The 16,312-nt window shown below is 29.8% G+C and overlaps 1 protein-coding gene across 3 annotated transcripts in view; it reads left to right on the top strand.

The window, feature by feature from the left end:
- The window catches only part of LOC131851319 (cGMP-dependent protein kinase, isozyme 2 forms cD4/T1/T3A/T3B), a 120,909-nt gene that overhangs the window by 86,204 nt on the left and 18,393 nt on the right, over positions 1–16,312 (top strand). The window contains exons 1-2 of one of the 3 annotated variants that reach the window (XM_059201805.1): positions 9,626–9,833; positions 11,953–13,797. The exons of the other annotated variants lie outside the window; for them this stretch is intronic. Of the exons in view, the coding sequence (XP_059057788.1) occupies positions 12,156–13,797 (1,642 nt within the window). The 5' untranslated portion in view covers positions 9,626–9,833; positions 11,953–12,155. Of the gene's footprint in view, positions 1–9,625; positions 9,834–11,952; positions 13,798–16,312 lie in introns of those variants that run through there. 3 annotated transcript variants of the gene reach the window in all.

The following is a 16,312-nucleotide window of genomic DNA, read 5'->3' as shown; positions in this document are numbered from 1 at the left end:
TTAGTAATTGCATTTCTTTTTTATGATATTTTATGGATGATGAAATGGTGCTTCCGTATACGCTAACGGTAGGTATACGCTGGCGGAACATCAGTGGAGGATGAGCATAGAGTCACACCTCGTAGTCAAGTATCAAATTAACGTAAGGAGTGTTATAATAATTAATATAAAAGGACTTTTAATAATGAGCATTTAGCAATTTTAAAACAAATATCTTTTTAATATTGTAGTCAATTAAAAAGGTGATATTGCAAAATAACATAGACACCTATTTTTAAGTTACTGAACTATTAGTTTTAAGTGTTTTTAAATAGTATATGTATCAAACTATGTAACTAACAAAATTGGTTTCATTTAATTTAGTGGTCATTATCAAAACTCCGTTTTGATTATTGTATTAATCAAATGAAACTGCCATGTCTCTCTAGGGAGGTAGGAGGAGTAGTATATGTAGTCCAGGAGATACAGGCCTTACGGAATTCCGCAATGCCCATTCAACTTCTCTAATTGTGACGTGTGTGTCACTCAGAATATGTATAGTACTGACCCAGTATTCTTTCTTTCCTATTTTTTATTTTCATATACTTGTAGGTATATGATATAGACAAGAATAATTCATGAACATTTTTATTTTTGTGTGTATTTAGTTCCTTTTAATTTATTTTAAATACATTCGAAATTACACTGGTAACAATTCATACCGTAATAAATATTCCACGTAATTAATTACAGTTGCAAGTTAAGACCGAAAACAAGATTTTATTTATTAAATTAATACTTTAAATTGTTCTACAGCGGAAAGGAAACAAAATTTCGGCTTTAACAATTGTAGAATAGAGTGACAGTTCATTTGCATGAGCAAACTGTTTACATTCGGTTCAATCAACGTTCAGACACAGTTCTTGTTCCGATGTGAAAGCCTATCACCTTTACCGGTGGGGTGACATCATTTCGTGACGCTTAATGCGTACAAATATTGTGTAAGTTACGATCCGGAATACGTAATAATGTAGATACGAAAGTCGAATTGTTATTCTTTATTTTAGTTCATAACATTTTCATTATTGTGCTGAAGTTTACCATGGTAGGTATACTTTACACTTTGTATAAACTCTGTCTTACCTATTTCAAATGCCAGGCAGCTTGATTTCTAAGATGTGTTTCTGTCATGAAAGTTAGTAGTACATTTTCATGCTCTGGAGTGCAAATGCTAGTCAGTGGTATTATAGTCATCACATATAACGTTACATCTATGGTGCTGCTTATGTATGGAGATATCGATTACCACTTACCATCAAGCGTTACCTTGTTTGCCATTCCAATTGCTCAAAACAAACAAAAAAGTACGAGTAATAAATTATAAATATGTCAACAACTTCTAAATTGAAAATGACTACCGTTACAGAGTTAACAGAACAAAATGTAACATCTCAGTTAAACTAGCGGCTTTGATACGGTATCACCCGCTATTTTGTTTATCGAATATTTTATTCAAACGAATGCTTCTATTAATTAATATACTTAAGTGAATGTATATATTTTAAGTAAAATAGTACCTAAACTAAAAGCAATAAAACTATCTAAACAAAAAAGGACTTAGATTTTCTACGGAAGCTGGTTTTATCTACTACAATGTATCATATACTCGTAAAAGTCAACGAAACCTGAAATATGTTTGTAGTTGTAATTAGTTTACGGTTTTCAGAAAATGACTGCTTTAGTGATGTTAGTTGCTACAAAAACCGTTGTAAAAAATTTCCATTTATATGTACATGCAGCAGCAACGGCCGTGTGTTTAATCAGTTAATAGCTTATAGTAAGTATGCATAAACATTCAAAGTTATAGTCAAAATAAGAAAAAAATTACTAGAGTAAACAATTAGAATACTTTCAAGAGTATGAACCATCCAAATATAATTTTAGGGAGTCCAACCTACGCTGCAAACAACAAAAACAAGCCTACTATTAGTACTATGCTGGTATGAAATACTTACGTTTCATCAAATATTACCGGAAAAAAGAGTACCTAAATCATATTATTGCTTAAACTTCTTACTATTATCTAGTAGTGTTCCTGCTAGGAATAATAACTTCCTAATATCATCCTCTAATTATACCAGCTGTTAAAATTTATTATACAGTAATCGTGATGTATTATTTCAGTAATTATATTTATTATTACATTCATTGTTAATGTTGTTTTAAATTTTAAATTATTATAAAAAGCGGATAAAACTTCTAAAACAAAGAATTTTAAAAAGTTGTATTATGTTTTACCATTTATAAAAAAGTTTTTTTATATATCTGCTTTCATGTTGAGTAGGTCAAGAGTATCTATACGATTTTGACAAAAAGAACTATTATTTTTTTTAGTTTGGTACCCTATAAATTCTATACTAAAATTATATTCTGTACCTACCGAAAATTATTTGTTCCTATTTTGAAATTGGTCTTTGACAAAAAGTTAATCAACTTTGACAATGCATGATCGTGTTCTAACCTTGGCTACCGGAGATGGAGAATAGAGAGACCTTGCTGTTTTTTGTTATAAGACAGATGACGTCACGCCAATATCAATCGGATATTTCTTTATGCTTAATCGAGTTTACAAGTGAAAGTGAATCAATCCAGTGCTGTTTGCGAAGCTTTATGAGTACATAACTGACAGTGTAAGCCGGTAATGTACGTTATTAGTAGGTAATGGGCTGGTAGTCTGCTTGTTTATGCTTGTGGATACGATAATCGATGCTCCATGTTCCTGGTTTACACCTAATACAGGTGTGACGGGTTTCCTTGTTTCCGTTCCTAATGTAGTTTTCTGTTACGTATGTTTTGTAGGTATGTAGTTTTAGAAGGTTCTCGATTGTATTTTACACTATAGATTTATTAGATTTTTTAAGCATAGGATTTGTTTATGTAATAGTTTCATACTAATTATATATCTATTGAAGTTGGTTTTCATTAGAAAAGAATTATTGGCAGATATATATATATATATATATTGTTGCTCTAAATTTAGACTTATTTGTTAAACCGTTTATTTTATTTTATTAATTTAGTTTTATAAAACAACAATGTAATTAACGTAACAAGTATCAATCTGTTAACATCGATTAAATTCAACTTCTTAAAATAAGTTAACTCAGATAAGTTACCGTCTATTTTTTACACTCAAGAATAAATTGTACGTAATAAACTTATACCTTTTCAAGGATATTATAGTATTCTTGCTCGGTTCGTGAGTAATGACAAAAGACGTGGATCAAAATTCATTTAGTGTGTGACTCAATTATCAACGTGACAATGTATTTTTAAGATGTATTTTTTTATTTAATCACCATTGTAAATTATTCTCTACCTATGATGAATTAGAACTGAATTTTGTGAATGATGATGGAACAATTATTCCGTATACCCGATCGGCTGTACTGACACATACAAATAAAGAATAAAATTATAAGAAATAAAGACACTTAATCTTTACGAATTCGTTCGTTCGTCTGTGTTCAAAATGTGTATACAAGAATTGCTCCGTTTATATTTTTAGATGATAACAAACTGTAATAATATATTATATCATCATCTTTTGCGATAATGACAAGCAATGTATATAATCGCGATGTATCGCTCTACGCTTCCACTAGATATATTTAGATGCATATTTGCCAGTGTATATATCTCTTGCTGATAAAGTAAGATTTTATTATATTTATTAGATATCTGTGTTTATCAAAAATGATATATTATATTATATGTCAATATTTTGCCAGAAGAGGTTTATTTTTATAACATTATCATACATGTTAGGATGTTAAAAATTGTATATGGTATTAGTTCGTTTATTTAGTCGTTAAACTCAAGTTGACCCAAAATTTGATAACATTATTATCAGTAAAGATCCTTCTAACCCAGAATACCATTTTATACAGATAATTTATACATGTTTATCATTTATTACGTATTCATTTATTATGACGTACCAACTATTTCGCTATATTTATGTTATCTATTAGATATTTATAATTTTGATATTATATTATATATACACTTTTGTTTCTTGATAACAATTCGATTGTCTATTCATTGTGTAAGAAATAATCTATGCTTGAAATCATAATAGAAAATAATAATAGAAATAAGTATGAAATAAATATGGTAGTAAATGTATGTATGAAATTCTTACTTAGCGAAAATAAAATGGCTCTGTTAAATGAAATTTATTAACTTTATTTAATATACATTTAAATAAACAATCAAAAGGTGAAAATGACCCTTTTTTATTGTAATATACAGAAAATTTTGATTTTAATGCCTTATTCCATTGTAAACAGTCGTTTATAATTAAATATATCTAGATCGGAATAGATTAACAATAGTTTCTTTCCTACTTCTTTAGTCTATTCATATATTTTTAGTAGTTTATTTAGAAATTATAATTATTTGTTTTAATTTTGATATGGTATATATCATATTAGTATTACATTAATACTACTACGACTAGCTGTAATGGCAATACCAATTCATGTACACGTTCAATAAATATAAACAATATAATATTATATGAGGATACGGAATTCTCTGTATACGCATTATTAGGTATTTCGAACACAAATATTTATATTGAATAATGTTGATATCACGTCTCTTAGAAGTTATTACATTACTAGTAGTGTTATTAAATTATTAGAGTGGTATATTTAATTAATTTTTACTCTTATTTACTTAGCATTTGTACTCACCCTAAAAGACTTGTAAATTACGTCCTAGATATCATTATCAATCATTGGTTTATAACAATGTACACTTTGAATGGTTTATTTATTTGAGAGATATGACGCCTTACATAGCCATTTTTCTCAGCAGTTTGCTTCGTATAATCAATCATCAATCAATTCTATGGAAGAGAAAAGAAGTATGATAAGAGGTAATACAAGAATCATTAGAAATAATGATCTGAACAGGCTTATATATATATTTTTATTTTATTTTAACGACTAACTAGACATCCCGTACTCCAGTTTATTTAAAATTATTATAGAATTAGAGGTGCCCGTAACTTCGTAGTCGTGTATAATTTTAAATCGTTTATTTATGAAATTGACAATACGATAACAATATAAGGCATGTATTACTTTATTATATTTCGTAAATTATTTTACAAAAAAAATAGAGCATGGCGTATTAAAATTATTCACAAAATTAATTAATTCCCTTTAGGGATTATTTTCTCAACTGTGTTGCACGATGTTTAACAAGATATTCTGTGATAAATTCACCGTAATTTCTCCAGTAGTTTTTACCTGAAACCTTAATACACGTAGGCAGTTTATGCCTCGTCACAATTTTAGATTTTTTATATGTATAAAGATAAAGAAGATACCTCTGTTCATTAGCAATTGGATCTTAATGGATTGTTGCGGATGTTAAGTAAATGTTTAGCATTGTGAAAGGAACCATATGTTGATATAATGTTACACTGATACCTTCTATTCGATTACAATCTATAATAACCTTGTATGTTTAACACTTAATGTTAGTGCATTAAGTGTTATAGAAGTATCATAAATTATGGTGTTATGTTGCAATAACATGTCATGGTTCGTTCAAATTGTTGCATCAAGCAATTTCCGAGTAACTAGGGGACGTTGCACAATACAAGATTTAATGTTTCATGCATTCTGACATTATTGTGTCAAAATTGTCGTATAACACAGATGGATTGTGCATTACGGAAGCATTATTTTTACATTGAGTTTACTGTTACGAAATTGTTTTAATCTTTAATCTTTAGTAGTAGTGTTTTTATATTATTTCATACACAATTGTTCCTATCGTATTCTTAAAAAATAATCATCTATATTCATTGTCGTATAACCACAAAATGTTTCGTAATTTTTAACAAAGATATAATATGAACCCAAAGCAAGTTCCATAAGTGTGCTTCTTGCAAACCTTCAAGTGATAAAATATGTTAATTAATTAACAATTAACACATTTAATGATTGTACTTCAGTGCGCTTTAAATGATAATAATAATTACTTGTGACAAATGAGACATAACAATGAATATAAATGTGAACTGCACTTTTTTTAAATTTATTTCTGTCTAAAGGTTACATTATTACATAGTTATACATATGTTATGTAGAGCAATAGTTCTATTTTGCTTTACTAATAAGTACTTAAGTAAATTAAAAATTAAGTAAGTACATACATAAAATAGTTAGTATGTCAGCTTTAAAGCGTTTAGAGCTCTTGCTAATAAGACTAGAACAAAACTGAATTAAGACCATAGTAGCTATGATGAATAAGAAAATTTCTTTTATTTATTTTATATTGTCTATAAAATATTCGGTCAGGTAAGATGTAGATACAGTTATGTTAATGCCATATTAATTTAAAAAACTAATTTGAAATTAAACTGTAAAGCATTAAAGTTCATTATCTATTATGTACTCATAACTGCATTCTGCTGAAGTGACCATCCATATCAAGCGATTTCTCTAAGAAATGCTACGTACACCGTGCAGTAATCAATTAAGTATTCATTAAACTTTCAAAGTGAATTAAATGTTTTTATAGATGACAACGAGACAGTGAAATCCGGTGAATAATTAAGTAAATTATATATTTTTTCTATTTCTTTATCTGTTTGCATCTTCCTATAATATTTTGATATCAGTAACAAAACTTAGGTATATAATAAATATTTCAATATATTTAATCGGTACCTGGTGTATAGTTTTTATTATTATTTTGTCATCAATTTGATATGATACGTATTCTTTAGGCTCAGCTCTATTATATAGACTACATTTTTCATAACAAAAGATATATGATATAAATGAGTTACATAACATACAATAATTTTTACTTAGCATTAGATAAAAAACAAATGCAAAACAACAACGATAACCAAAATTATTTGAATTCTTATGCGATATTTCAATGAATAGGAATATTAATGCATATTACACACGAGATGTTGAACACTTCATTCGTAATAATACAATACTATAGGGCATGTGTTATATTTGTAAAGAAGGGGAGACTACCCGCATGGCACATAGTTCATAATTTCATTGTTCAATTAAACATGCCAAGAGAGCATGGCGATTGTATTCATAACTTGTTTCATTCAAATTATTGTTACCAACTTGCGTATTATGACGAAATATACTACAATGTTTTAAATTCTTAATGTCGAATATCAGTTTTATAATTAATTAGTAAGTAATGGTAATAATTTTATCGTAAATTATATGGTACTAACATTAAACTTACTTTTATATTATACTATGTAGGGCGGTAAAGACTTGGAACACTTTTCGTATTTGAAAGAAAAAAAATTAAAGTTGAGCTAATATTTATAGATTATTAGATTTACAGCAAATAAAACTTGATAGTTAACAAAAAAATATAATTTATTGGTAACAATAAAAACTACTAAAACAATGTTTGAACTAGACCGAGCACTTAATATATGAAAGAACATTTTGTAGTGTAACTCAAAAACACACATGAAAGCTTTCACGTGACGTGTTGGCTTAGGCCAGAGTGGAAGAGAGGTGTTTATGGTACTTTGATGAAAATACATAATGGCCTCTATTATGTTTAAGATTTTCTTTGTGCTGCAGTACATTATGAAAAGCCAGACATAGATCACGATGCCACATGGTTTACAAACGTCCATTGTACGATGAGAAAGTGAAACCGTGATCTTTGCAGCCTTGACCGCGCGATTGCGTCACAAATGAAATCTGAAGATAGCATCCGATTAGCATTTCTACTTTTACTCGAACTTTCGGTTCGTGAACTTCATCTAGAACTACTACAACAACAACCTTCGCATATATTGTCATTAGTTTATCATGATTTCTGCCAATCTGCATGCTTTACATAATATCATACTCAGTATTTTTAAGATTAGATACTTTAAGTTTTTACGATTACTATATTAGATGCGCAATCGAGATGAGAAAAATTGCGTAAAGGTAGCATCTGTATATAATCTGTATACTGAAACTGTTTAGCTTTATTAGTGTAAAGTTACGCCATTTTTAAAAGTTGGGAACTTTGTACACCTCAGATTATCTGTTTGAAAATATTTGTAAGACATTTTACTTCGACATATTAGTACATATAAAAATTAAGACTACATATATTCGTCACTCTTATAAAAATATCAAGTTGCATATTCCAATATAGTACCTTTCATATAACTTGCTTACCGATTTTCAAATGTTATTATTATTATTTGGGTCGTCCGCTGGTCCTAACTGGACCGCTGCTGGGTACGGGCCTCGAGCTTGCGCTCCTTGCCCGGGCATAAGTTATAGGTTGAACTATATCGTCTAACCCTTATAGAGCGCCCTTATAGAGAACCCTTGTAGAGCATCATTGTCTAATGCTTTACTAACCCGACGAAAACTATCCAAAAAAAATATCACCGTTATTTTTAATCTGCCCGATATGTAATAAGTTTTGTGAATTTGATTATGGTATTTGAATTATGAAGTCATGGTCAGCAAACTTGTAAGTTAAAAATATGAAATTTTTCATGCTAGATGTAAAAAAAGTAAAAGTATCCCAAACAAATGCTTTGAGAATTTTATTTGTTTAACTTTTATGGTTTTTAATTGATTCTTATATGGTTTATTTCTTTAAATTCTATATTATATAGGTGTGTTAAGGGAGATAATATTCCAATGTAATATCAAGAAATAATATTACAGAATATTTTAATTTAGATAATAAAGCAACTGAATAAACAAAAGACATAGTTACTATAGAAAAAACATTGGTTGTAATCAGAGTCGTTATAAATCTTAACATGTAAGTTGAATTAGTTTTTGTATAATACTTTGTAGGCGAGACGATTTTATATTAAAATTTAATTAATTTTATTAGCTGATGAAAGTTAGTAAATTTGAATATATTTTAGAATATATATATCAAGGCTCTCGAATGACGTAAATATTGCGATATATTAGTAAAATCAATATTAGAAACTGAAATTATTAGTCATTTTTTATACTTCAATTTGACGAAAGGCTATAAAAAGTTCAATAATGATTTATCTAATAATAACTTATTACCAAATATACTTATGTAAGTGATTGTTCCAAAGGTTTTGACCTTCAGTTTACAAATATTTCAGTAACTATTCGGTCACGGACGATGCCTTGCATTGATTCACTTTTTTGTTCGCCTTCGCTAATAACTTTTTAAAATGTCGCTCTACTTTTAGCATCCGTTTGAGTTTTACTAATATTGCACGTCATTTTTAGAAAAAACAAACAACTGATATAGATATAATTAAATTATATTATAAGCAATATTAATGAAATAATTATTCAATAATAACTAGAAATAGGTACTATAATAGTACTCTATTATACAGAGTAAGTTCAGCGTCTTGTCAAAGACTATAATAATTATAGAGTAGCATCTTGCTCACCTTTTGTGACAGAAGCTTTTTATTTAAATTCAGGTACACATGTTTTGTCTCTATCCACGATAACTGTTTCTCATTCGCACGCGCCAGCGATGCGTGCGCAGGAGTCGATCGGATTTGAGTGAGTAGAGCAGTAAAGTCAGTAGGCGAAGTGACGCTGTCGTGATTGGTCGCTACGTTTTCGACGTCTCGCGTTTCAAATTTGTAATAGCCGCGATTGTGTTCAACGTTAACGAAACAATGACCTATAGTTTGGAAGTGTTTGCGTTATAAATAAATAGTTTCTATAGAACAATTTAGTTTAACGGTGGTAATGTTGTGTTGAAATATGTTAATACATCGAAATGGTTTTTTCGCTGAAGATGCAGCTGTCATCGTATCGAATGTAACTAGAGGATACTCAGTGCTTATAGCGCTTATGCTTATTGAAATAAATCTATTGTTTAAAATTAATGTTAAGTCAAAATATAATGTCTCTCTGTATATATTATAACCATGGAATGATTTTGTGAATTGACTTTAAGTTTAATGTTGTTGTTATAAAAATAATTTAATAATATGGTTAAATTTATAATAAAAGCATTAAATTCTGACCTGAAAATTGAATTACGAGGGGTCTCATGCACCAAGAAGGTTATTGCAAGCAGTTTGTGTTTGCGTGCACTACTCGTAAATGCCGTGAAAGTATTTCGGAACGTGGTCTTCGCGGTAAAGATATTTTAGCATAATAATATTCGAGACCTGAGCTTTCTATGTCTGTCTTCAGACTTGCTTACCATACGAGAATTACTAACGAGTAACTTCTATTTACCGCTGATGATCACTACATTTACTGGATCAAATGGAACTAGTTCACTAATTGAAACTAATTTGAATTGAATATTCGTTATTACTTCAGCATTATTCAAATTACCTACTACATTTTAGTGTATATTTTTAGTTTCATCTAAATATAAGGCTGTTTAGAAAGTTGTTCTGACTTTACTTTGATAATACATTGTATGTCTAACAATAAGGCACATAGGTGATTGTAATCTTATCGAGATATTAATACTACTTAAGTCAATTATTAAGGCCATCAGAGCATAGAAAGTCAGTATTTCTATATTGCATCTAGTTTATCTACGTTACGATCATGTTACAATATAAGAGTGCATAACATTGTTTGATGATTTAAATTCTAAAATCTATTCTTAGTTCTAGTTGGTCAGAGAATAAAAGTTGCTCTTTTGTGTATAGTTAATGTTTTTATATCAGCCAATCAAAATCTATTTATATGAATAAGCGTTCTTTACATGTCATGCTAGCAGCGAGTTGAATTGGAGAAATAAAGGCTCCTCCTTTGTGGATAACTGTTTCATTATTAATTTAAACACATTCACTAGATAGACACTATTTTATGCCAGAGAGCCTAGTAACACTTAGCCTATTAACAATTTTACATTTACATTGTTATACTGTCCTATCCTTAAATTACACCGACGCATACTACTAGTAAATTAAATAATTACGAAGTATATAAATTGATTTTTGAGTTGCTATATCAGGATAAAAAAAATAATTTTGTGTAAGTATTTTTTAACAAACAAGATATTGCCAAACCTTGAAACGATAGGTACTTATTTAAAAAACATATGTCAATAACTTTATAAATTCAATTAAATAAACTGTGATCCTACATATTTCAGCTACAGATTTACATTAGTTCATTATTATTAGATAGACAATAGAATTATTCATTATGTAGAAAATCAACAATTTTCTTCCGAGTCATAGAAATTATTTGTTTACTCGCTCTTTTGTTAATTGTAATCATTGATTTCTCATATGTTTCTGGATACAATTCTCACGTATCATCACTGACCAGTCGACTGCATATGTGGACCAATGAACTGGTTTTTACCCGTTCATTGCTTGGTGTCTAGAAATCGTTTCCTACTAACTTGATCATGCGTTTAATGATTGATTAAATTCATTAGTGCATTAAAATCTTATTTACGTACATATCACTATTGATACATTCGTACTTATTTATCAACACTTAAATAACGTTTTGATATTCGCAAAGAAGTGAAAAAGTATACAAGTGAAAGTGCATATATTACAATAACAACAATAAATTTTATAAGCTGACTTCTGTGGCAGATGCGAACGGCTTACACTCGCTCAGCCCCATTATCTAATTATTACGTAATGTGATTCCATTTGCATTAGTTTGATAGTCTCTCAAGATTACTGGCCACTTCCTTGTGCTATACCGTATTGCTCTAAAGGCTATCTTGGGCAATGTGTGTTTGTATCCAGTGGTGCATCTGCTCTTGTTGCGAAATGACCAGGTTTATGTATAAAAAATACAATCAAATATTTTGTGTAATAAATCTTATTATTAACCTCAAAATGTAGTGTTGCAAAATCATTCCATTGTTATACTATTTATAAACTACTATATATTTATTTAAAATTAGTAATTATTTAATACAGTTTTGATTATTTAGGTAAATATGGAACACAACGTTTATAATAATGAATCTCTAAAAAATAAGTGTGCAACATTATTAAGTTACTATTAAACTCTGCAATTAAATACATACTTACCCTATATTCGAAAAATGGATTCTAAATTATCATGTTTTCATCAATTTACTGCAAAATTACTTCATGACTCCAAAACAAAGATGATGATTATAATCAGAGCAAAATGAAACTTAAGCATTATCCAGGAAAAGCGGTCATGGAGGACCCTTGGCTTTCTATTAGTGACAGAACTATGGACCTAGTATATGCCGCAAATTGGGTTGGAGCTCGAAATCTCAGTACCTATAATGAAAGTGACAATGGCTCGAATAAATCAAAATATAATTCTATTTCTAGAAGTAAATCTTGGAGGGACGTGGGTCATACAAATGACAAAAGTTATGACACCAAGATATATTCTTCGCCAGACAATGCTTATAACTATGTTCATAATGTATCCAATGAAAACATATCTCAATTAGCAAAATACCAACAAAATATAGAAGAGAAGGCCAGAGCAAATAACAACCTCGTTGCACAAAATAAATTGAAACATAGTTATAGTTTCAAAGACATGCCAAATGGATATAAACCTTCAACACTGAGACGAGTTAAAAGAAGGAATTTTACGGAGTGGGATATTGAAGCATTTGGATCGCACGGAAGACAGCCTCCTATTCCACCACAGCGTAAAGATTCTCTTAAATATGCACATAGACAGAGAAAGGCAGATTCAAAGAAAAATAATTATCCATTACCTGATCCTGGGCCAGTACCAGCAGATCCCTCATCGGAATCTTATTATGAATATTATTCAAGAGTTAGTCAACAAAATAATGACACTGATAGTGATAAAATAAAACAATTGATAAAAGATCCAAAAAAAGATAAACCACAACATAATAGTGATACACATCATGAAAATGTAAGTAATTTTAGCAACGATAAAATGTATCAATTAATTAATACAATGGCAACTTTAGATTTGAGTCCGATGAAATCTAGATTAGGGAAACAAGATCTCCAAGTGGATTGCGAAGCGGAAGATTTAGGTCTGTACATGCGGCCCATTAATGAGTCATTATCTACATGCGAACAACTTCCTAATCACACTACACAAATTGCGAACGAACGAATTGCACGTATCGAAAATGTTAAGCCAAGTTTTCGTTCTAAATCTATGAGAGTTAAGAGCGAAGGAAGAGCCCCACTTCGAGCTTATCTTGACGTCGTTCAACCTGATAATAAGTCTCGCAATGGCGTTACTGTCACTCAACCAAAACGTAATCTGTCGCCGAGCGAACAGCTGACTATGATGGAGTACGGAATGTATAAAGGGCAAACTAAACAACTAGCTGTAGATCCAACAAGCAATGGATTTCACAATGTTGAATTGGGGAAAGAAAGTGAAAATCGGACTATAAATAGTAAACCAACTAAAATTAAACGCGAAAAATATGGAAAAATGTATAATACAGTGAGAGTAAAAAGTGAGGATAGGTATGACAGATTTAATGACATTTTGTCCTTTGGTGTTTCAAAAGAACGTGTAAATGAAGATCGTGTAATAAATAGTAATGGTGTTTTATCTAGAAGTGCTAAAAGTTCCTCTAGTGGTTCGGACTCAGACTTTTCCATACCACGTCCTAAATTAATAGTGCCTGTTCATACATACGGAATGAGGAAGAGAAGAACGGGAAATCTATGCCAACGTGATAGTAATGCTACAGAAGCTTCTCTAGATGCTGGTGTATTACTTGATGTTACGCGACTGGAGGAGGCTAGCGATAAAGAAATAGAAAAACAATTAAGAAATGAAGAATCAGGTAAATATTTCATATATTTTGTGCACTGAAGTTGCGTACTTTATCTTAATATAGGTTGTCATGGTTTAATTTTACACAATCTCGTGTATTCAGAGAAATTGATTGATGTACATATTTTATGAGAAAAAAGGTAGGTATCAACTGATATTATATATGAATTTCGACAATTCCAAGTAACCTATAGCTGCACCAGTATTTGTAAATTGGAATTTGATTTAGTTGTAGTATTTATTGTCTCCTAATACAACTAATAATAACAACAGCATCAGAAACATTTCTGTGAGGACGTACTTAGCGTACGTATATTTAAAACATTATATTCATACGCAAATTGGTTGCTTGTATATATTTCAAAATAACAACTCCATATAAGATATAGGCGAACAGATGCCAAGGCATCGTATTGAGTCACTTAGCAGTTGCTAAACACATCGAGACCGGCATATCAATTAAAGTTAGTTAGGTTTCGCCCTAGTTTCACATTAAATCATGCATGAATACGAGCAGTGGAGGACCGTAAATAACACAGCTTATTGTACAACAATTCTCTTGATAGTATTTTGCTAAATATGATTTAAAATTATTCTTAGTAATCGCCAGCTTTAACTTTAACATGTTCTCTAAATATTATTATTATATAGACTTCATTGAAAAATTCTTATTAGTACTTATTAGTACTTTTTCGCATGTCGTTAACAACACAATTTAATACTGTATTGTGTGTGATATGTATGTATTACTATGGGTTATTGTAGATGTAACATATAAGTTACGGGTATTCCACTACAAGTAAGGAACCCGAAAACTAGGACCAATTACAATTCTAACTAGGACGTCTAAATGTAACTTACCCCATGATGATGATGTTCTCAATTTATTTGTATATCATTAGTATATGTAGAAGGTTCTACTATTATATATTAACTAGCTACTCGACCCTGCTTCGCACGGGTGTATATGTATTATATATGTAAACCATCCTCTAGAATCACTCTATACATAGGAACAGACAGCGACAATGACTTTACTTTATAGATACTATGTAATGATGATATTTTTTATGTTATTAAGGTAATATAGAGGTTTCTCCACATATTTGGTCTACCATCTCCGTCTATTTCGGAAGGTTTATTTCAAAAAGTAGTTATTGTTGAGATGTTGAGTTGTGTTGTTGAGGAGATAGTGACAAAATTATCAGGATTTAAAGTGTAGTTTGGAAATAGTTGTAAGTTTTGCACAATATTGATAACTTAACAAAGTTTCACATGAAATATATGTTAAGCAATTTTTAAATTTCTAAATCTTGTGTTATAATTACATATTATATATCACACTATATTAATATTTCAATTAGGAATCTACATATTTCTCGTTTACCATAACTATAATACCACATGATAGAGTCTGTCCTCTGACGTCATGTTAAATATTACGTTGATTACGTGAAGCAATGTTGTGAACCTAGTTCCCAATTACGCATAGATTATCTCCAAAGGGAAGTCTCTTTAAGCCAAAAAAATATATGTATATATAATAAAATATTCCTTAAATAATTGGTTTTTCGTTTTAATATTGAAATCTTAGTTTGCGTAGTATACAGCAATATAAGTAGCTTTTATTGAGCAGAAAATGACATTATTTTAGTTACTGATTATCCTTCTTGTTATCAATGCTTGATAATGTAACGGATTTAAATGTTAAGCATGTAACTTTTAACGAAATAGAAGTAGAATTTTATAAAAATTACTATTTTATTATGTAATACTTTTTATATTCAATTAAATTTTATTCTAGCCTCAAGAAAGCATTTGGTTCTTCTTAATGTCAAGCGTACTTTTAATAACGAATACTTGAGTCATTAAAAAGGACGATATAAGCAATGTCTTACATTTATATTATTATTAGTTTTTACACACAATTTCGAGTAACCGGCGTATATTCAATGCCGCAACAAAGACTAAGTCCTTCATATAGAATACTATATTATGTTACAATATTTTGTAATAAGAAATGCCGAAGAGGCAATTAATTTTTTTACATAAAGTATACCTGAGAGAGTGATAAAACTTGTATCGTAAGATTTTACTATATAGATATATTTTTATCTAAACCTTTTTCCGTGAAAATGTGCATTTATCGCGGAAAGACATGGTAGAGCATACAATATTGCTGTCTCAACTATGAATATTGCTGAAAAGATTGTATTCCTGTAGTAATTTCAAATTATTTAGTTCTTCTAAAGTGTAGTTTACTTATTTATTTCAAGCTATTATTGAAATTGACTGTGTTGGTCACGGCACGGCTGCTGTGACATTCAGGCAATCTGTCACAGCAGCTGATATACCTCCTTCATGAAGGTGGGCATAATATTGGTGGTGACCCGGGCAACAAACGCCTTCAGTAAACTTCCAATCGAATGGCTTTTTTGACTAAAAACATATGTAGAACTCAAACAATGATATAACAATTTGCACATATACTGAGTTTGTTACTTAGATATCTATTGTTTGTGTTT

The sequence above is a fragment of the Achroia grisella genome, unplaced genomic scaffold, assembly GCF_030625045.1.
Source record: "Achroia grisella isolate CSIRO2021 unplaced genomic scaffold, CSIRO_AGI_Agris_v1 utg782, whole genome shotgun sequence".
Lineage (NCBI taxonomy): Eukaryota > Metazoa > Arthropoda > Insecta > Lepidoptera > Pyralidae > Achroia > Achroia grisella.
The sequence above is the reverse complement of the archived record's forward strand: the minus strand, read 5'-3'. Positions and strand labels throughout refer to the sequence as shown.